Source organism: Bombus pyrosoma, linkage group LG5 (assembly GCF_014825855.1).
Source record: "Bombus pyrosoma isolate SC7728 linkage group LG5, ASM1482585v1, whole genome shotgun sequence".
NCBI lineage: Eukaryota > Metazoa > Arthropoda > Insecta > Hymenoptera > Apidae > Bombus > Bombus pyrosoma.
Genome location: NC_057774.1, coordinates 5,897,640 through 5,918,945, shown reverse-complemented (window position 1 = coordinate 5,918,945; position 21,306 = coordinate 5,897,640). Strand labels below are relative to the sequence as shown.

Below are 21,306 nucleotides of genomic sequence, written 5' to 3'. Positions count from 1 at the left end.
CACGGCTCGCTCTATCGCCATATTGCGCGTCGCGTGTATCCAGGAACGCGTGATTATTGCAGACTCGTTCGATAATTCTCTCGCTGACGTCTCCGATCCACGAATGGACAAAGAGATGCTCGCCGTGTAAAGACTCGCTCTATCCCTGATCGAACCAACCAGATTTGGAAATTGAGGCTGATAGGAGCAATGCGAAGGAAGAATTTTATTAGAGACCAGTCAATTTACGGTACTTTCGACGCTCGCAAAAATAACAGAATATTTAGAACCACGTTTTTACGTGGAAGGGCACTCGATCATTGCTATACGTTCGAAGGTATGCGTACACGGTAGCTGGTAACCGGAAGCACGAACCGGTTAAACCCGAGCTCGGGAGCTCGGTGTAGCGACCCTCGCCGACAAGCGCATAGGATTTTGAAGTTTACTCGCCGCTGCAGTTTCTCGTAAGCTTCTCGAAACTACAAATTTTGCATATCAATGCGCATAGATACATCCAGCCCCAGCCTGTCGACTCGATAAACGACTTACCATACCCCGCCTCTCTCCACCGATATCCTTTTACCTTCCATAACCTGCAGGATTCCTCTCCCCAGTCGGTAATATCGTTGCTCCTCCGCTATTCGTGGATATACGGGGTACCGCCTACCCTTTCCGAGTTAGACTACCGCAGAACGTTTTGTACGAATGACACTGCGTCCATAGGAAATTCAATCAAACCAGACGACCTTTCGTTCCGAGAATTACTTAAAAATCAATGTCCGTGCGATACACGTATCACTGTGCAAAAACTTAATTACACGTGCCAGATCCTTCCGTACGCAAACGATATATCAGACTTCAAAGTTTATGGTCCCTTCAGGAGAGACATAAATCCCGACGATTTATCTCTGGAGGCTCGACGTACGCGTACACCGTCGTGCAAAACCAAATCCGACCCCCATGTCCAAGTTGTACAAGCAGGGATATTGTTTTGCCGCTATCGCGACGGTCGTAGAACGGTACACACGCTTATCAGGAAGGGTTACCATGGTGGAGGCATTATTTCCGTCCGGTCAAGTGACCTCCCACGCGTTGGTTATCGTCCACGAACTGATCCGGGTCCTCGGCGTCTCCGACTGCCCTCCATGGGATCGTCCATGCATGGACGACCCTTTATGGCTACGGTATACGTCGTGCAACGACCCGGGCCGCCGTTTTCTCCGACGATCGTAGATAACACGGGGACAAAGGTGGCATCGAAGAGAATCGCGTTCTTTCGTTTCTCGAGCTGCTCGCCTGCACAGGGGCGAGAAATGCTCGAATTCTGCGGAGGAATAGAAAATATGAAAGGGATGCTGGTTCCGAAGCTGTTGCAAAAGTTCTCGAGGGGACGATGGGTTCGCGATGCCATTTAATATTTAACGGCGTAACGCGCCGACACGAAAATCTCTTGCCGCTGGTGCTCGAGCACCGACCAGGAGAGGCGAGCAGGAGGTGAGGAGTCGATGAAAGTCTAAAGGGGCAAGAAAGTAATCTCGAGGGCTGTATACAGAGGCGCGTAGGTGTGTACGCGCACGTGCCGCAACGTGCGGCGCCGCTTGATTGAAACACCGCGGATATTTAAATTGCGAAAGTTTACGAATAAATTTGTGTGCTAAGGTACTTCTCGTCGTGCTGCTCCTCCGCCCGAGTTTACCCTGCTTTTTTGGGATTTACCTAATGAGCTGCTGCCCGCCGCCGAACAAATACAACCGACTCGCGCCTTCCGCACCACCGTCCGGTGGAAAGCCGTTGAAAAACGTGCGGATTGTCCTTCCATCGAGTCGCTTAACGCCTGCGTGTTTCCTTCGCTTCTATAGCGACTTTAAGCAAGTTCGATACGCGTCACGCTTATTCACAGCTCTAAATCTGACTCCAAAGAAAGAGCGTGAACGTTAGAGAACTAGCTCGATAGAACAATTCTTAGAACGAACCTAGTACTTTCTTGATTTCACCGTCGATTCGATCTTTAAAGGATCGTCCGATCTTCAAACAATAAACGTGGTGGTTTGCGACTAAGCCGATGTGTCCAATAGGTAGGCGGTGGCAGGTGCGAGGGTCATTGAAGATGCAGAGAAGTTAGCAAACGGGAAGGCGAGCGAGAGTTTGCCGCCCAACAGGAAGAGGTACTAAGGGAGCGGCGTAGCAAGAGGGTTAGTAAGTGAAATGGAGCTTGATTAACCAGCCGTCTGACTATGAGGCTGTAGCTCGAGTGCGGGTCGAATCAGGACGGAGGATGGCGCCGTAATGATCTCAAAGGTACTTGGATTCGCGTGGAAGGTGTGCAGTCACGTCAAACGTCTCTGCAGTTGTAGAATGTCCCTCGAGTGGCCCCCACTTGGCATAACCAGGCACATTGTGCATTACCAGAAGATAGGCACGTGGATAAAGTGGAGGCCCCTTTGACGGAAGGCATTAACTTCGCTTCAAGCATCTTCGGACAGATAAGATTGACCAAGTGGGCTGTTGCAACTGTTCTCCCGTTGTTCTTTCGAATTCGAAACGATCGACTCTCCGACAGGTCTACGATACCTTTTAAGGCTAAAAGAATCCACAGGCTGATCTTTGTTTAGATATTCGAGACAAGATTAACGCCGTTCTAACGAGAGAATCGAAATATCCATGATGTTCTCTCATCTACAGGGCGGGTTGGGGCGCGTGAAAGGGATGATCGACGAGCACGGTGCACGAGGTCACTGTTTGTCGTGGCTAAAAGCATCGGCAATATTATATGGATGTAGTATCGGATGTCCTGGCGTCTAGCATATACGTTTCCCGGTGTCCGATTACCGTTTACGTCCCGAAGGAGCATCATCCTCCGATTTCGAAGGATAACGCGGATCTCCTACCTTGGAACGGAGATTGCGGTCGGATGAACAGACCGTTTCCTTTTCGGCTTTCCCTTCCTCTCACCCATACTCTTCCTCTCTCGCTTATCTTTTCTCTTGATTTTGTACGGTCGATCGATGAGACACGTTTTACAAGAAAGACAGTCCGGTAACAAACAGAGAGATTTCAGTGGAATCGCGGCAATTTCAAGGGCAGCACGATCGAAGAGAAGTAAATCACATTACAGAACGTTACTCGGATAAATCTTTTCTCGTTCGATGCTCGCTTTAATGTTATCCCACGCGCGATCGCCCGTTTCTTCTGGGAATTCTGACGGCACCGTTGTCAGCTGCGGCATTGTTGTCGCGGCGATATTTGACGCGTGGATGAAAATTAATAAAAATCCAGATATCGTATATCAACGAGGCTACGTCGATTTTTATCAGCGGGTGACTTCGATGGATTTTCACGAGAGCGATTCAATCTTCGTGTCTGCGTGAATATGGGTCAAGGGCCGAGCGGTTGGTTGGAAGGGAATTCGCATTTCAGGAGCATCACGTTGACGTGTTGGCAGACTTTAATCGCATCTGCAGCGTACGTTCAGCGGCCTGTCACTCGTCATGCTCGAGCCTCGAATTCGATTTGCTCGTCCCGCACCACCTCGTCCCTCCTCTTCTCTCTCGGTCGCATCGGTTCTGTCCCTTCGACCAGAGAATATTTCTCTCCTCCTGCCATTCCGGTCTCCGCTGAATATTCAGAAGGCGTTCGTTCGATGGATGGCTTAGCGGCGCGATAAGAGGGAAAAAATCGGGAGAAAGAAGCCGAAAGAAAGAAGAGGAAGAGGGTATTCCGATAGGTGGAGAACGGGTATTATGGTTGGGAAGGCGAGGAAATTAGCTCTCGCCAGTTTTAATATCCGTTTTATTTTATTTCGCGCCAGGATGCTCGACCGGACCCGTTACGTTGCGTGGCTTTCTTCTCTCTTTCTCGGCTCGCAGGATGCCGATACCTCGTGAAGATATCATCGCGACGGATCACGAACATAGAAGGGAGAAGCGAAATCGAAAGGGTGCAGAATTCACCAACCAATTTCCTACGTAAGGATTATTTTCCGCCACGTAGAAATTTAATTTTCGTACGCCTTGAATCTATCAATTCTACGCTAAAGCTGGATCTGTCGACGTAACTCGAGACAGCGCTCGCATTGTCGATGTAAGCGGCAGAGTCGCGCTGCTTTATCCAGCTTATAGTTTAATTAGAATTTTTAATAATGCGCTGTCATGCTTCGAATCCACTTTCACGTTCATAGAATATGCACGATTCGATCTTCGTGCAGGTACTCTCAACGACGAAATGAGAGTTCCGCGAATCGGACGCCACTTCGCAGTCTCCTTCTACCCGCCACTGATGTAAATTCGTGAAATTAATTTAAGTAACAAACGTCGAGGCGAGTCGGTTGTTCTCTCTTAACGTCGTTCCACTCGCTTGTATTTCTTGAGATTACTAAATAGACCGTAACCAGAGGGTAAGTTGGACGCGCCGCAACAGAGGTAAATCACCTCTAAATGATCTTCCATCTCGTTTGTTCTCTCTGGCTTGGTACCCGACGACCGGCCTAAATGACGATCTCCTTTGAACGAGGTCAGGTACGCTGCCACGGCTTCTCATTATTGCTACGTGAGGGAATAATTAAGCGACGAAGAGATTAAGAGGCTCGTCAGTATTGCCGTCCGCGCGGTCTTTAATTCGTCCGGAGGATTTCTATCTTTATGCTTTCCTGCGCGAATCGTCACCCTCTCAAGACCAACCGGAATTGCTTTGTACTCGCAAGTACCTTGGAAAACCCTGTCGTTTCCGACGCTGTTGAAACAAGTTATTAACCCAAAAAGTGAAAACAATTTCAGCCGAGAGTTATCAGCACAAGGAACTATATTAGATAGGAAAACTAGTTTGCAGCGTTGCCGTAACGATCGTGTTACTTCGACTCGTCGGTCCCTTTCATTTTTCCAAGAGACGAGAGAAATCGAGTAAGCGGCAGCAGCATCGCGATAGCTGGAAGACGAGGAACGCTGCATTAACGAGAACTTGCGAGTGTCTTCTCGAGAAGGTTCAACTCAGTCTGAATTCGATTTTCCGTCTTATCTCGCCTCGCTGCCGCGAGTAGTTAGCATAATTCTGTTTATGAAACTCCACCAATTCTCTACCGTTTTTCCTATTTCTTCCCTTTTTTCCGCTTTACTCGTCGCTTCCTTCTTCGCCCTGTTTTTTCCCTTCCCATTATCGTGCGCTGCTCGCGTGAAAAATTTTCGCTCGGTAGCGTACGAAAGACGTAGAAACGGTTTCGACGGCGTGCGCGATCACGATCGAACCCAGTGTTTTCCACGCCGCAATCACCAACGATGAGGTGCAACTGCCGATGTAATCGAATTCCATTCGAAGCCGGCGCTCGGTATTAATTCAATCAGTAACTTGCCAAAGAACTACTCCCGTCAAATTTCCATTTGTCGCGCAGTTGTGGTCGCTGTAAACGCGTGCGCGCGACAAATGCCAATTTTCTGCCGGCAACTACCGTTAATCAACGTCCTATATATTACGAATCTAAATCGAATAAACTCGTTACTAGCTACTTGTGTAACGGGAAACATCCATGAACGCGTTCTCTATACTCTTGATGAAGCACCGACGGGTTCATTCGTTGCTTTTACATATGGTTACAAATTGATTTTCAATCGAAACAATCGGCAAAATACAGGACAATACGAATAAACGTTCAGACGTTTCCGATCCCGGCGTTCCTTTCATGTACGTCGTCCACGGATTCCTTTACGAGAGGGTATCAAGAAGACGATATAGTCGGCGTGCCAAGGACAATACGAGCCGACGATACGAACCATTCTTGTCTAATTGGCAGGGAACCGAGACCTTCTCGAGGTTTGCTTCGATAACCAAAGGAATTCGGGTCTGCCGGAAGACGGTGGTCCGGCTCGCCTCTGTCTCGACGTTTCCTCCAATGGCCTCGAATTCTGAACGGGGAGTAGAGTGCAGGATCGAAATTGCCGGCGATACGCCAATAATTCGCGAAATGCAATTGCGCAGCCTTCGTGGCGGTCGGACCACCCGATACAGTTTGGTATTGGACGCACGGTGCTTGTCCGCAGCACATAGAGTCTGCGGTGCAGGCAGATCAGAACGCTCTATGGGGCTCCATCTCGGGTGCAGCGTTCCCCTGAGTGCGGTTCGCATACTCGACATAACATAACTGGCGTAACGTCGCATTAGAGCGGCCGTGCGTCGCTGCATGCACCAACTAATCGACGCCGGTGCGACCGGCTTATATTAACGCGCGCTCAGATCCCGTCTCTGTATTAACACAAGGCTACACGCCATCCGAGCATGCACTCCGTGCCAGATATGCAAGCGGACGAATACCATCGACGCGCAGCTGCATCCCAACCGCGCTTCCTGGCCCGTCGACGATCGGCGCCTTCACGGATATCCCTGGCCCCGTCTATGCATATGGATGTCCCTGTGGTACGGCCTCGAATCTGATCGAAACGCGCGCTGCATCAGTCCGAATTCCACGTTGCTCCACTTGCCGCTACTGGTATACGTACAATTTCGTTCATAAGTAATAGCACAGTTGCAGAAAGTGACGTTAACCGTGGAAACGATTAAACGAATATCGAAAGACTCAAGAGCTGTTTAGCTTGGAATTTATGCAAAGGCTGTAGAAACTTAAGTACATCCGATGATCGTTCGTACCTATCGTAGTTCATTGACATCTGACATCTCGTACCTTTCATTCATGTGACATTTCACACGTGAGAACAGAGGTTTTTTTAAAGCAGCAGTCGCGGTTACGAGCCGACGTAAAATAATAATCTAAAGTATGTAGGTTACATATGTACGATTCCGTGTTCCGCCACGTCATTCCCATTGCTTTCTCGCAGGAAGAGCTCCTTTCCGCGACACTCGACGCTTTTTTCGTCGGCTGTTCCGCGCGGCGGTTGACGATTTTCTTTCCCCAATTACGAGCTGTGAAAGCCGGGGACAAAAAAAAAGTCACCGGGTGAACGACCGTCCGCGCGAAAGCGTCGAGTGCGCGAATGAAAACGTAACGAGCCAGCTACACACATTCAGCCGGTGAATGGAGTGTGTGGAAACGGCTCCGCCGCAAGAGTCACAGGTGCGCGGAATAAACAAGCGAAAGAGAGGACGGAGGTTACAATTTCGGCTGCAACGGGCAGCAACCGTCGAAAACGGGGCTCGCACCGTGGAAATCCGCGCGGCATTTATGCACGTACAGCCTCGCTGGCCCTTGCAAATGAGCCAGACCAGGCCGGCAGAGAGAGAAAGAGAGAGAGAGAGAGAGAGGAACAAGGGATCGAAAAGCAGAGAGACGGCCTCCTGCGCGAAGGGGTCGGAGCTTGTGGAGAAACGGCTGTCTAGCATTCAATGCCGATGTATGTGAGGAGACAATGACGATGACGTAATTATAGCTAGTTAGGGTAATATTCCAGGCTGCGAAGCTGCAATGGAATGGGATTAGAACGATGGTAGTCCGGCGTGTTTCCTCCGCTGCTCCAGGGATTCTCACTCTCGTTCGCTATTCGCGGACCCATTGTCCTCGTTGTTTACGTCGATTAATGCGTTAAAATCGTATTCCATCGATTGTATCATTCTTGGCGTTTAAACATTACGCGTAGGTACTTCTTAGAGGAGTGCAAGATTATGAATTTTTAACTGTTATAATTTACAATCCTTGAAACGTATTCGATCACAGATATGAGAAACCCTGACTGTTCTCTCGAATGCTGCGTTCACGAGCATATCACTGCTAGAATGGAATTATGTCTACTCGCTTAACCAATGGAGGAATCCGACCGTAGGCCAGGTCTACAGTTACAAAGGGAACGGAGGAAGTGCTCGATGCACCACAGCTCGAACAGCTGCTATAAGGTGCATCGTTTCAGGAACAGAATCCGTTCATAACTCGGGTCACGGTTACCTCTCAACACTACCTTCCGTGAATTGGCTCTCCACCATCCAATCTAATCGAATTATCCGTGCATCGTTCAAAGCCTCTGTTTCTCGTCGACAAAGTGGAGCGTAATAGACTTTCGATTCGGGCAATATGAAGATGGATCGCAGGCAAGAAGAGGGGAAGAAACGATGGAAGAGAGAGAGAAAGAGAGAGAGAGAGAGAGAGAAGAGATCTCATCAGAGGCGATTACACCGCGAACAGCTCGCGTCTAGAAACTGACAAGCCATTCAGGGATCGTAACCTTCCACGGTACCCGGTTGAATCGACGTCACCCACACGTACAGAGAGAAATCCGGCGGGTGTCTCCGACGTCTGGCACGACGCGCTCATCCTCGAGGGCGACACTTTCGCCGCGTTGAATGCTGCCTCTCCTGACGGCCTGTCATCACCAATTATAACCCATTCAGGGCTGGCACGGGTTAAATTACCCATGGACTACCGTTTCCCCCTCACGGGTATCCGCCGCTCTGCATATACAGAAACAACGAGCATGATTCACTGTTCCCTGAACGAGGCATCGTCCAAGTCGAGGAAGGCTCGGCCGAAATTATCGAGTGATGTACGCGTTCCGTGCAGCTACGCGTATATGCACCGGACTTGGCCGCGTTTCGTACCTTCGTGTACGTCCGTCTAATGGCCCCGCAGAACGTTCACAATGGGCCCTTGATTACGAGCGATATCGGGCACGCGTACCAAAACAAACGCAAGTGAAAAACCGGAGGAAGCGTAGAGAAAACACGAGCGGCGGCAGAGAGAACAAGCTTTAAAGCGCGACCCAAAGTGATGGAACGGCAAATAATTCCCGGGTAAACAGAAGAAAAAACGGTTGAATCGGTGGTGGGTGACGAGGATTTTTGTCTTCGCTTAATTACCAGCCGGTGTTCCATGGAACGAAGAGAGAGGAATAGCGACGCCTCTCATTTAGCAGGATCTTTGTTAAGCGGTCCTGTTATGAGTAAATCGTCCATCCCTTTAAGTACGTCCTTCTCGATTTCCTCGCTTTCAATTAGCTCGATGTTCCATTTTAATTTACTCTGAATGCCCCCGGGTACCTTCGAGGAGAAAGATTTTCGAGACGTGACGCAGAATCAGCAAAACGCGTCACGACGATTTACACCGCGAACGCGTACGTTTCCCAGAAGATTTAATTCTTGCCAACCGGGTCCCTTTAACAACGAGTCTTGCGACGTTCGCCCCGTTTCTTACACCGGCTGCGTTCCCCGGTAATATCCGTAAGTGCATCCCGCGATTTTCTTGCACGTGCACTTCTTACCAATGTCTCTGGCTCGCAACAGAAGCCAGCTTCGAGTCCTTCTGCCTCTGCGATCGAGAAGGATGAAACGAGAGAGAGAGAGAAAAGCGGAAAGGACTGCACGTTTCCAAGACACCCGAGGCACAACGTTAACAAGCAACGACGCCATCGTCGGCCATCGACGACAGCAAAGACGAGTAAGTGCACGGCGAATGCAGCGGCCAACTAGACCGAGTCGGTTCAGACACCGGCCACTCTACATAATTGCTGACTGTTGTATAGTGTATGCGTGCTGCATCCCCTCTGCGACTTGGCATCAACCCCTACAGCGTCCCTGGGGGCAAGCGTATTTTTTTCCTGACATGGGACATTCGTACGGTCGCAACGACGCAACGTTTGGATTTGGGCGAAAAACAGGCACAAGAAAAGGGGGATGCTTCGCGACCCAAATAGCTAGAGACCAGCCAGCGCAAAACAATCTTTTAAGCGAAAGAGACATAGATTTTGTTAGGGGATTTTAATAAATTTGCTACAGTATCGTTTCGGGAAAGGTCCGTCTCGCTTTTTCGATATGGTTCGCGAGAGAATTCCGGCGAGAACGAGCGCGGTACGTCCCGATGGAGCGAGTAATCGGATTTCCCCGAAATAAACGCGCGCGCCACCGAAAACGGGAATGGAAAGGGATTCGGTAACCGCTTGTTTGCCATGCGAAATAACCGGGGCTTGTTTGTCAGGCATCGTGTACAAGCCGAAACTGTGACGACGCCGGCGGGGGTTGGGTGCAGTGGGTCGCAAGAATATCCGAGAGAAGGAAGAGAAGAGTTTCTCGCCTCGTCGGAGAAACGAACTGTACAGGGAGGGCAGGAGAAAGCGAAGTGCTCATGCAATGCAGATCGTTAAAGCGTACCGGCGCGCGTTGCGCCGGTGACCCGAATGTGGCTTACGGAGACAAAGCGAGGGCCAAAAAGGTGTAGGAAGATGGAGGAAAAAGGAAGAGGAAATAGAGGAAAGAGTAGCGAGTGGCCCCCGTCCGTTTCCTCGTTCTCGCGATTCCCTGTTTCTCGTTTACATCGTCTCTCGAATCTGTGCCGTGGCAAGTGGAACGTAAGTAATGCTACCCTCCCACCGCGCAACTGAGAAATATCGTTGAACCGACCGCTCCCTGGACTGTCTTTTTCTACCCCTTTTTCTCCATTCCGCCGGCTTCCAGCATCGCGTTCGTCGCCACTGGCTCGCGCGACAATTCAACCTCGGAACAACCCACTGATGTTTATCGTTATTACCACGGGTGCAATTTCTGCCCGGCCAATCGAAGATTCGAATTAACGAGTATGCACGCCGTGAGGAAGCGGGCTTCGTTTCACCGAAAAAGCTTTTTCCTGCCTCGCGAACGACCCTCTGAAATCCTATTTTCTTCTAACGATCCGATTTGGCGAAGAAAGCGGACATTAGCCATTGACTGGAAAGGTACGGTGATAGGATTACCGTCGTCTGATTCAAAGCCTCGTCGAAGATCATAACTCGAATCCCATTGGAATCGATTATCATCGATTTACAAAGAAGTCGTTGGAGGAAAGTAACATCGAAAGGCAGCTAGAAAAAAGTTCCATGGGACTCGTATCAGGCAGTTCGATCCGATTTTAAGTGTCGGATCACCCCTTAATGGCTATATAGGGGTGTGTTTTTTTCCTCAGACGGCCGCCCGGTTGGCGCGAGGTTTCGCCAGGATTTCGCAGCGAGCATTGAACGCAACGGCGCGTTTACGCGAAATGGAGGCGTTACGAGCAGAGTTCTGTCTAGACGTAGTTTCGTTCCATAAGGGATAGTTACCGCAGAAAAGGTGCGCAAAGGCGGCCGATAGTCGGCTGCTCGGGCGAAACACTGAAAAATATAGGTTAGATTAGGCGAAGAGGTATTGCCAGGAACCTCGTAGCATCGGGAGACTGCCGGTTAAATAAAGACTACGGGATCTCTTCTCCACCCCCTAATCCCCCTTCCCTCGTTCGCTCAGTTCGACGCGACGGAGGCATTTCTTTCAGATTTTAAAGCTTGCCACGCCGTTTCTCTTCCAAGGCTGGGATAAGGAAAATAAACGAGGGAAAGAGGGACTATTCCGTGGCCGCGGGTATCGATATCCTCGAGCGGTCGTCCCCGGAATGCGCTTCCGCGTGAGGCGAGACCGATACAGCGGTCGGGACTAGGGGTGGGATCGGTCAACGACGTCGGAATAAAAATTATCGCGCGGCCTTGCGTCGGTTACGTAACGCGCTCGTTTCTTCTATCATTGGTACATTTATGTCGCGCGTACAACATTTTTATTATTGCGAAATTTACACCAGTTGCGATCCATCGAGATATTTATTGCCAGAGGAAATGGAAACGAACTCGTCGTGTCTAGATAGAAGCCATTTTTGGATTGCAGCTGCACACGAGTCGATAGAAGATTCGAATCGGGAGAGACTCCTATTTTTGTGCATTGGAATACCAACGTTGTTTTGGTTTGCTAGGTTCAAAGGTAAACGAACGGACAAAATATTATCGCTGTTATTTGTAATCGTCAACCGGAGTTACATTTGAACTTTTTATAATAACTTTCGATAGAAAGAGACGAACGTGCTCTCTAGGACAGTCACTATAACGAGTCATTATAGCAAGTCGAATAGCAAACGTAGAGTTGAAGAAGAGCATTGAACGAGCGACGATTACGATTACTTACAGTGATTTTAATATACACTGATTATTACAATTTTATCACTCGTCTCTTTATTAAACCAACCAACACGTTTAATATCCACCTGAGAATTAACGACAGAAATATGTTCCATTATTACCAGGAAAAGGATATTCGACTTGGGACACGTTTCGTCCTTTGCTATCAGCCTCTGTCCAATTGTCGCTATAAATAATACCGACTACTACTGTCTTCGATCCACTGCAAGCTACAACACGATCGAATAATTGCCTCCGCAATAACTCAGCCGACGCTGACCGACTGATATCGTGGCTCGGTTACATCAGTTACAATTTGTCGCGGCCAGCGAATGGAATAGGTTCGATGGTTAAAAGCGGGAGAAAGTCGGTTCTCGACGAATCGTCCGGTTCGCGTGGCCGTTTAAAACAACGGCGTCGAATTATCGCGAATTGGCCGAACGACTGCGACGACGCATCGGGTCAGGCAGGAAATAGCATAGCGGCGTAGAGAAAGAGCAACGACGACGACGACAGCGAGGACGGAACGAACGTTCATGGGACGAAGAAGGGAGAACGCGGAGATGGGAGTGAACACGGCTCTGATTAGCATACAAACTACGCGTGGTCGTGTTGGTTCTCCGCGTTTGCCTGGAACACGAACAAGCCGAGAGCGTTCCATTCTCCCGTCCCTGCGCTTCTTACGCTCCTACACTCGTGCACCGGCTATCCAAGATCGTGATTAAAAAGACACGCGCGATTTCGATCAAGGAAACGGTGACCTACTGCGTGGAAAAGTAGGCGAGTTTTACTTTCACGCTGCAGGGAAGAAAAGGCAAAGCAATCTCGTGTTTACAGGTTTATGGGCACAGGCTCGTGATTACTTTTACTGCAGTACGTCCATACATGGTGAAAGTTCAAGTACGGTGCAGGACAGGGATGCTTTTTATAACGTCGCGCATCGAATAGAGGCGAAAAAAGACAGTTTGTAGTTTATCGATGTTAAGGTTAAAGTTATTCGGTACGATCGCTCGAGTGCCTTTTATACATTTTTTATAAATCTATTCTTGCGTTACGTACATTTACTAGCGGATCAATTGTTTGGAACAATTAAGAAACTCCAATGAATTTTTATCGTTTACATATTCGGTAGAAACGAGATGAAGAATATACGTTAACTCTGGAGACACCAGGTAGAATAGCAAGGTTTATTACACGAGGAAATGCACGTGTCGTTCGGCGCGTTGGGTGAGCTGAAATGCTGCGAGGCGACAGAACACGCCGTTTGCCGTCAAGTCGAGGGGAAGAAGCTGCTCCAAGCACAATGTAGAGGAAGATACCACCCACAAAGTCCGGCAACTCGACGCCGAGAGTCGGCGAGTCGCGGAGCGGTAACACTCGAGATACCACGCTTGTGGGCTACGATAATGGCCGGCTATTACGATAAATTGAAAAAACGGGATACAACAGAGACTCGGTTGTGCAAACGGACGTTGCTTTCGAATGTCGTGGAAACAAATTATCCACGTGGACGTCCAGTTGATCGAGCGCGAAAACCTTGTGGAATAAAAAGCTGCACCGCTGTACCTACATCGCCGAGTAAGGCCGGGGCCACACGAGCGTTGAAACGGCGATACGTCCGTCGCGTGACGTTCGTCGTAGAAATATACTGTCCTACGGTGCAGCCTACACGCTAGGAACGTGCGTCACTTCGATATACCACGATATACACATTTATACAACGCACGTTGTTTCAACACTCGCGCGAGCCCGGTCTAAAACGCAACGGTTCATCTTGCTCGTAACAAATAATACACTCCGGAGAATGCAGGAAAATTTGACGCGTGAAGAATCTGTTAATTTCTGGAGAAAAGAGAAAAAGGGGAAAATACGGAGTACAAATACCAGTACTATCAACAGAGATATCACCGAGAGCTAGCGATAACGAATGTGCGTTACGATAACCGCGCGAATAGCGAAGCACACAGGGCCGGCATTGTCACGACCGGTGGACCTTCGAGAGGTTTGTGTCGATAAAAATACAACACGCCACCGGTGAATCCTGAATGCGGGCCTCTGTCCGATCCAAAATCGTCTTGGCCCGTTGCCGATCTCTCGGCCAGAGTTCATCGATCGTGGCATCATCGCCCGCCGCGTCTTTTTACCGGCGACTCTTCTGGTGCACGCGAAATTAGTCGTCGTACCTCTTTGCCAAGCAACTCATTTCGTTCCGGCTTTTTCATCGATCGATACCTCGACTGATTTTATTTTCAATCGTGTGAATGTCTCGAAAACACGCGGCACAAATAAACACCAAGCGTATTTAATTCGAAGGCTTCGGTATGGAATTGGAACGTCTTGAAACTTTCAAAGTGCTCTTCTATCGTCTGAGATAGGGAAAATGTGACTTATTATATTTTTACGTATGATTTTGAGATATAAGAGTCGCGTGTATTTGTAATAAAAGCAAGATCGTTCGGGAAGGTTAAAATAAGAAACGCTAGATCTAAACAAAATTTCGCGCTTTATTCCTGAAAATTGCTTTCTTACGCGCCGCTGCGAGAGAATACCCCAATCTCTGCGAGCATTTTTTCCCAGTCGTATTTCATATTTTACTACGTCGAGCGGACGACTTGCCGCATAAAGCAACGAGAGACAATGTCCGAATGGAGGTAAAGTGGGGCCCTGTAAATCTCGCAGCCGCGTTTCTGCGGTGAATGCATATTTCTTCCCTGTACGAGGCTCGATAGTCGCGCGGATCTGCGGCCAACTTGCTTACGCGGGCACAAAAGCGAGGGAATTCTGTACAGCCGCCGCACCGTGTCGGAAATTATCAGTGTAACGTTGTTCTCTCGTTACCGGCGCGTAACACCGTCTCGACGCACGCCATTCCTTCAATGCCCTATTTCTGGCTAATTTAGGACTGCCTGAAGTACGCTTTACCTTCTTTGGCCCTTTGTCCGTCTCGTCGAGGAAAGGCTTCTTTGTGATCTGACTTTCTCGACATTGTTGCAATTCTAAGATGATTCCTGTCAACGAATATGGTAAGGTGTATTTTATCACACCTGGCGTATATTAAAAAATCGCATTCCGTCGTTGTCGACACACGTCGCACGACCTAATCTGTTCTTACAGTTGCTATTAAAAGTACTGGACTGTCGTATTATTAATTAGATCCAAGTATATTAAGTCTGATTTAGTAGCATTTTCGTACGAAGATTAAACGCAGAAGCAGATAAAAAATTAACGTTCCGTTGTAAAATAAAGGCAGGTACATTTGCGAAAGTATTTGCGAAAAGTATATTTTTTCGTAACCGCTGCGGTTACAACACGATTAAGCAATTCTAACGATGGTAACGAGCTATGGTTCGATAATTCAACGCTCACTGGAATGGCAATTAGCTCCGTTTCCTGCATACATTTTACATTCTTTTTACTATGCATTCGCGAAGCCTATCTGATTAGCTGTTGGCAAACTTTCTGTGACAAACGAGACAAATGACAGGGAGCCTGGAGTAGGGTTGGCAGATTGCTCGTAAACGAAGCAACGATGTCATTTACACGCGAAGGCAGTGAAGCGAAATGACCTATTTTTGGCTAATTTAATGGCCACTAGAATGTCAATGACGCGTTCTTCCTTTTTTCTTCCTGCTATCTACCAGACGTTTTCTTGTCCCTCCTTCACCCTCTGAATGGCCACTCGAACCCTTGAAATATGGTTACAACCCGAGCGACCTCGAACCTCGAACACGTTACGATGTCCAGCCGGAATGAAACCTAGTCTTTATTACTATGGAGTCACAAGCTCCTCCATGACGCGACCCTGAAGAGTTTTACGCCGTCGGACATAGCGTTATGTTATTTTCTATCCTGTCGTACGTCGTTCCATACCGTCATCGGAATTACTTGTAAACTCGTCGAATTTTAGTATTTGTACTCACTTCCAGAAAACGACGGACACGATCGCTGCCATCAGGAGGAGCACCACCGCGCAGGTGATGATTAGGGCAGTGCTTTGTAGCGATGGATTCGTGTGGTAGGATGCATCGATCATCTGCAAACAAAACAGATCGTTCGTTAGGTAAGTCGTGCGATTTATGATTGTTCTGGTATTAATTTAATTCGTAATGAATATTTACGATCTTCGTTCACTGTATTTTAGGATGTGTTAGGGAAAAGTGTAGAGTGAATGCGAATAATAGCGATGAAATGTTCGTGCCATTAGAAGCATCTTAAAAGCGTGTATCGGCTCTGAAAGCTGTACAACATCGACCGATCCCTTTCAACGAATCATTGATATCGCTAAAAGTTATAGGAACTTCGTTGCTAGTAACTTTAGTGGTATTGATTTATGCCCTCGCTTTCAACAAGATTGTACGCGAACACAGCTTTTTTGGAAGTTGCATTCACTTTCGGGTGGATACGATATTTCGAAGAGTTATTGGATGCTTTTAAATGGTTGTTCAGATCATTGGCCTCGATGGATTTTTTAATGAGCGTTCAAATTATTAAAAAGCCGTTTCTGCAATAGAACTGCAAATAACTATACTGATCGATCAACAGGACGTCGTCAGCGTTTCCTCGACAAAGATAGCAACTCGGCCAGTTACGAAACCGGCGTGTAATCACGACACGGTCGAACGCCGTATGACGAAACACCGTTTCTCGTACTATGCGGATGCGGTAATAGCGGAAAAGGCGTATTAGCGGCCGGGAAACCGGATTTATTCTTCAAACGTTGCACCATTGTTTTTCTCTGCCAAACGTTAGACACACGAATAACGGCAGTGAAATCAACGAGAAAATCTAGCGCGCGGGAATCCAGCTAGGAAAACACGAGATTCGCATGTAACGTCGTCTAACATTCTCCGCGAGAGATGCGCCTAGACGAGGGCGGCCCTTGGAAAACACACGTGACACGTGCCTGGTTTGCGCGAAGAGGAGGCAGAGAGCAGGGCGTCGGCTGGCGGCGTTTTACGCGCAGCTCCGGTGAAAAGGGAAAGTGATTTTTGTTGGAATTTCCATGGCGATGGGGCGGGGGTCAGATTTCCTGTGCCATTCTATCGGCTTTCTTCGACGGTTCGTAGCCATTGTCGCGAGATCCGCGCGAATCGATCGATGCGTATTGTGAGTACGAGACTCATTGACCTGGAGGTGCGAGACGCGTGGCTGGAAAGGGATGCTGGATAAATGGAAAGAACGACTAGTCGCTTTGGGACCGTGGATTTAATGCGTATCGATAAGCTACCCCCGCTATGGCTCCGCGCTCGCCCAGTATTATACTCGAATCGCGCATGTTTCGGGGGTTGGCGACGCGCCAGCGATGCGCTCGATCGTCAGACGATCGCGGGCGAAACGATGTCCTCTTGCGAATCTTTGCAATTGGAAAAATCTATTTCCCTTCTTAAAATCGTTCCAAGAAATTCAAGAGACTCGAAAGCAGTGCGGAGCAAACGAGTCGTTCCATTTTGTTTTCCATATACATAGGAGCCCGGGAACAGTGGCGATTCGATGTACATCGATAAGTAGACTGCCTCGCCGAGAGTGGGAGTATACGCGCGATGGAATATTGTGCTACGTGTTGTTTGGCAGCGGTCCAAGAGAAGCAGCATTTATCAAAGGTTTCGTTGATGAGTGTATGTGTGAGAGTCTCGATAGGATCGCGGTTTGGCCGTGCGCGCGAGCATGTAAGTTGCTCTTTGTCGAGAATCACCCCATCCCTTCCACGCACTTAGAAGCGACTCGACTACGCGATTCTCTTCCTTCTCGCGGTGGCTCATCGCTCATCATTACGGAGATATTAATGGCGTCAGCTAATGGATTCAGCCGAGAGCTTAGCAGCCGGCTAGAGAATTCCCTACACCCGGTCTCCACCACTCTGCGTCGCGTTTTTCCTCACGCAGAGGAAATAAAGCCAACGGAGATGATGTATCGTCTGACTGAGAACGTGATTTCCTCCCGAGATTTCGGGACGCGCCTCCCTTTCCAGACATTGTCCGTCGAATGCTCGTGTTTTACGTTACGACGTCGAGACGGTACCAAGGGTTCGTACGTCCAGGGACGATAAGAGGAGAAAAGCCAAGGTGGCCAGGCGTTTCTTCCCTCCTCACGATCGACTCACTTTTATCGGAAACTGACGCAGAATCCGCAGGCAGGCGACGTCCTTCCTGTTCGATAAAACCGTGAGACTGCGAACCGTCAGACAGAACGAAGGACCTGCCTCTCTTTTCCTCTTTCCATCCAGAAAACGGGAAACTTGTGGATCGTGCAAAAGATACAAAATAGAATCTCTGTTAACGGATAGCAGCGCGCAGCCGCCAAGTTTTCCAGGTCCATGCGATCGGCACACGTGCGTCTCCGCAATATTCGATAAACCCGCGCATCTTTTGTGTGACGAAAGTACGGTGATAGGAAGCGTTCCACAACCGATCGTCCACGATCTTCCATTCTGTGCAACTACGTGCAAGCCATAGGGAAGAAACAGTAGAACAAGGGTTATATCAAGTCGGAAGCTGGACGTCCAATTAGTACGAAAAAATGCGGCGAGTAATTACGAGCTTCTGAGAACTAAGAGGAAAAGAGTAATCAAATGGCGGACAAAGGCTGCACATAACGTCGTTAGGCTCGGGATGGAACGTAAGCCGCTGTCAGGCTGTTACGATACCCTCCCCGCAGGGAAACCATACGTTTCCTCCGCGTTGTACACGCTACTTACGATTGCTCTGATTCAGCATCGCCCGGTACAGGAACCCGTAACCCGACTCCAGATCCAATTAATGGAATCCTAGAGCATAGTAGCGCGCGTGGCCCTACGAAATGCAATAACGACCTTACGTTTCCAATGGAATCGTATCGCGGGGGGCTGGGAACGCGTCTCGGCTGTCGAACTCGGAAACAGGGCTAAGGGTGACTGGTCCCCGATGATCTCATCTCGGACCAGTCTTCTTGCGAAAGTGAGTCACCAGAGCTCTCATCGATACCCGATAATGTCGATTAATTTCGGTTTAGCTATTTACTATCGTTTGGAAGAAAGAGCGGCGCAGATGTGTAACAGGAACAGGACTGTTCCCCTAGATGAGACTTTTGGAAATTTGCGTCTACTCGGCGGTCGAATGGTAAACTCGCTAATCTCCGACATAATCTGCTTAAACAACTACTCGGGGGAAGGGTCGCTTCGTCGAATTATACTTCAGGAAATCAAGGCTCTCAGACGGTTCTTGAGTTTAGGCCCGAAAGTTTGCTATCGGATTATCTCCAAGAAATCTCTGGCCGCGGTTTGCAACGCTGTGTGATAGGCTGCACGAACTATAGCCAAGCAGAACACAGCATCACGATTGGGAAACATAACGTTAAGATTTCTCATGTTCTCCAGTCGATCTAGAACACGCGTTAGATCCAGATTTCCTAAAGTTTCGAAATGTTTATGAAAGGAGGAACTGATTAGTCGCTGATTCGTTCGCGCTAACTGTACAAGAAATAAACGTAACAGCATCGATCGATCGATTAGAGAATTCCATCATACACACACCGCGATACACCGACGATGATATAGTTCCATCTTCGTTTATGGACTACTTTAGCTCTGTGTTCTCGAGTTGTTATCGTAGATTTCGACTAGCATGGATCTCAACGTCGTCCGTTTCCTCTATCCTCTTCCGAGTCCCTTGAAATTCCTCGTAAATGCGCGAGACGTTTCGGTGCCTCGTGAACAGACAGCAGCGCCTTATCTGCGAACCTATCCTGCCAGTTCAGGAATGCGCCGCGATGACGAGAACGTGACAGAGAGTTACAAACTTGCTGCGTTTACTTGGCCGAGTATCGTTCATGGTGACTGTAAGAGCGCTTTGTATGTGTTTCGTTCAAAGGATAAAGCGTATTTTACGAGTTCTTCGTGGCACTCGTAACTTTCAATGATAATATTTACGCTGCGGCTTTGAAGAATTTACGATTAGAACGAGCAAAACATGTTTCGTTGTACGTAGACGCCGAAGAATTCAACGCGTGCACGCACATGTAATTCGCAGATATCGCGGTTCAGCGTTGACTCTGATACGGGACGTAGCTTGAAATTAACAGGTAGCACAACGTGCCAGATGGACATTGAAAATGTCGCAACCAGATAGCGAAGCAATTAAGCGAACGCTTCCATTTCCACGGCGAAAATTACTTGGAGATTCTTGGAAGTCGGTATATGCCCTGAGCGGCACACGTTCATCCTGCTTTATGACTACCAGTTTATGATGTCCTTCGTTGTCGAGCAGTAAATGCGGTCGTACAACGGCGAGAGCACGTTATTACTCGGTACGCTTAATTTGCATAGCGACACACGGACGTTGCATCGCGTTGTCGACCGTGGGCCTCGTTGTTTTACGCACGGATTCGTCGTTTCCCACGGATCGAACGCGAAATTTAGCAACGGAAACCGGTTGCGCGATCGTTTCTCAGACGAACTGCAATGTTTGGCGAATGAGTATAGAGGTCCCACGATAGAAATTAAAAGGTCCGCATACATATCCATTAGACGTGCCTGTTGCAGATTGCCCTCCGGTCGGATCTGCTCGGAAGCTATCAGAGGGACGAGCGTATGTACGCGAGACGATCAACGCTGGAAATCAAAGCGAGGAGGTATCGTTCGGTCTCGAGCGCGTCGCAGGTAGAGTCAAGGGGAATATCAGATCATTCGGCGACGCAAGGGCGCCTCGGTGGTTTCGTTTCCATCGAAGTTTCGGCCTCTCCCCGCGCCAGCACACAGAGAACAGACACAAACGGTTTCGTGCCATCTTGATTCCGCGCCAGAGTCTCTCGATTAATTAGCGTGCCGTGGTTAATGAAGCCAGGCCGAACAACAGGGCAAAAGGGGCGAGTTTGAGGGTTCGCAAGGGCCATAGAGGAAAGGAAAGAAGGAGACAGAGAGAGAGAGGGAGAGAGGGAGGTAGAAGGAGAGGAAGCGTTTCTCGGTTCTCTCGGCCTTGTGGAATCGATATCGCGTAATGCGATCTCTTTGGTTGAGAGCGCGGATATTATGTTCGTCGGACTGTGCACGTATCGTCCACTGTTCGAGGGTGGAAAAAGGGGGCCAGAGATTCGAAAAGCGCAGTTCATTCCGGATATAAATAACCGTTCGTGGCCGGTGTAACGTATATTTTAATGTCACCTCACGTGACGTATATGCCCGCCGCTTAAAGCGACCGCTACTTTCCAAAAAGCTTCTCCTCATTTATCATGCGAGTGATTCAGCAACGGGACGCGGCCAGTTTGAATTTCACTTGATTCCGGTTATTAATGGATTCGCGGCGCCCCGTATAATTCGCCGTTCGACGCTACGATGAACGTACATCGTAGTTTCACCGAGCTTTTCCCACCATCGCTGGAAGAGGAAGGACTCGAACGCTGGTCTCGTTCATCGTCGCGACATCGCTTTTCAGATCCCGCGTCGATTTCCAACGGGAATCGAGGTATCGTACCACGATTGGCA

General features: G+C 48.8%; 1 protein-coding gene across 6 annotated transcripts in view; it reads right to left on the bottom strand.

Annotated features, from left to right (window-relative positions):
• Window positions 1–21,306, bottom strand: part of LOC122567424 — a 230,615-nt gene that overhangs the window by 18,176 nt on the left and 191,133 nt on the right. For all 6 annotated transcript variants that reach the window (XM_043725902.1, XM_043725907.1, XM_043725903.1 and 3 more), the window contains one exon: window positions 15,773–15,885. In XM_043725902.1, coding sequence (XP_043581837.1) covers window positions 15,773–15,885 — 113 coding nt within the window. The remainder of the gene's footprint in view (window positions 1–15,772; window positions 15,886–21,306) is intronic.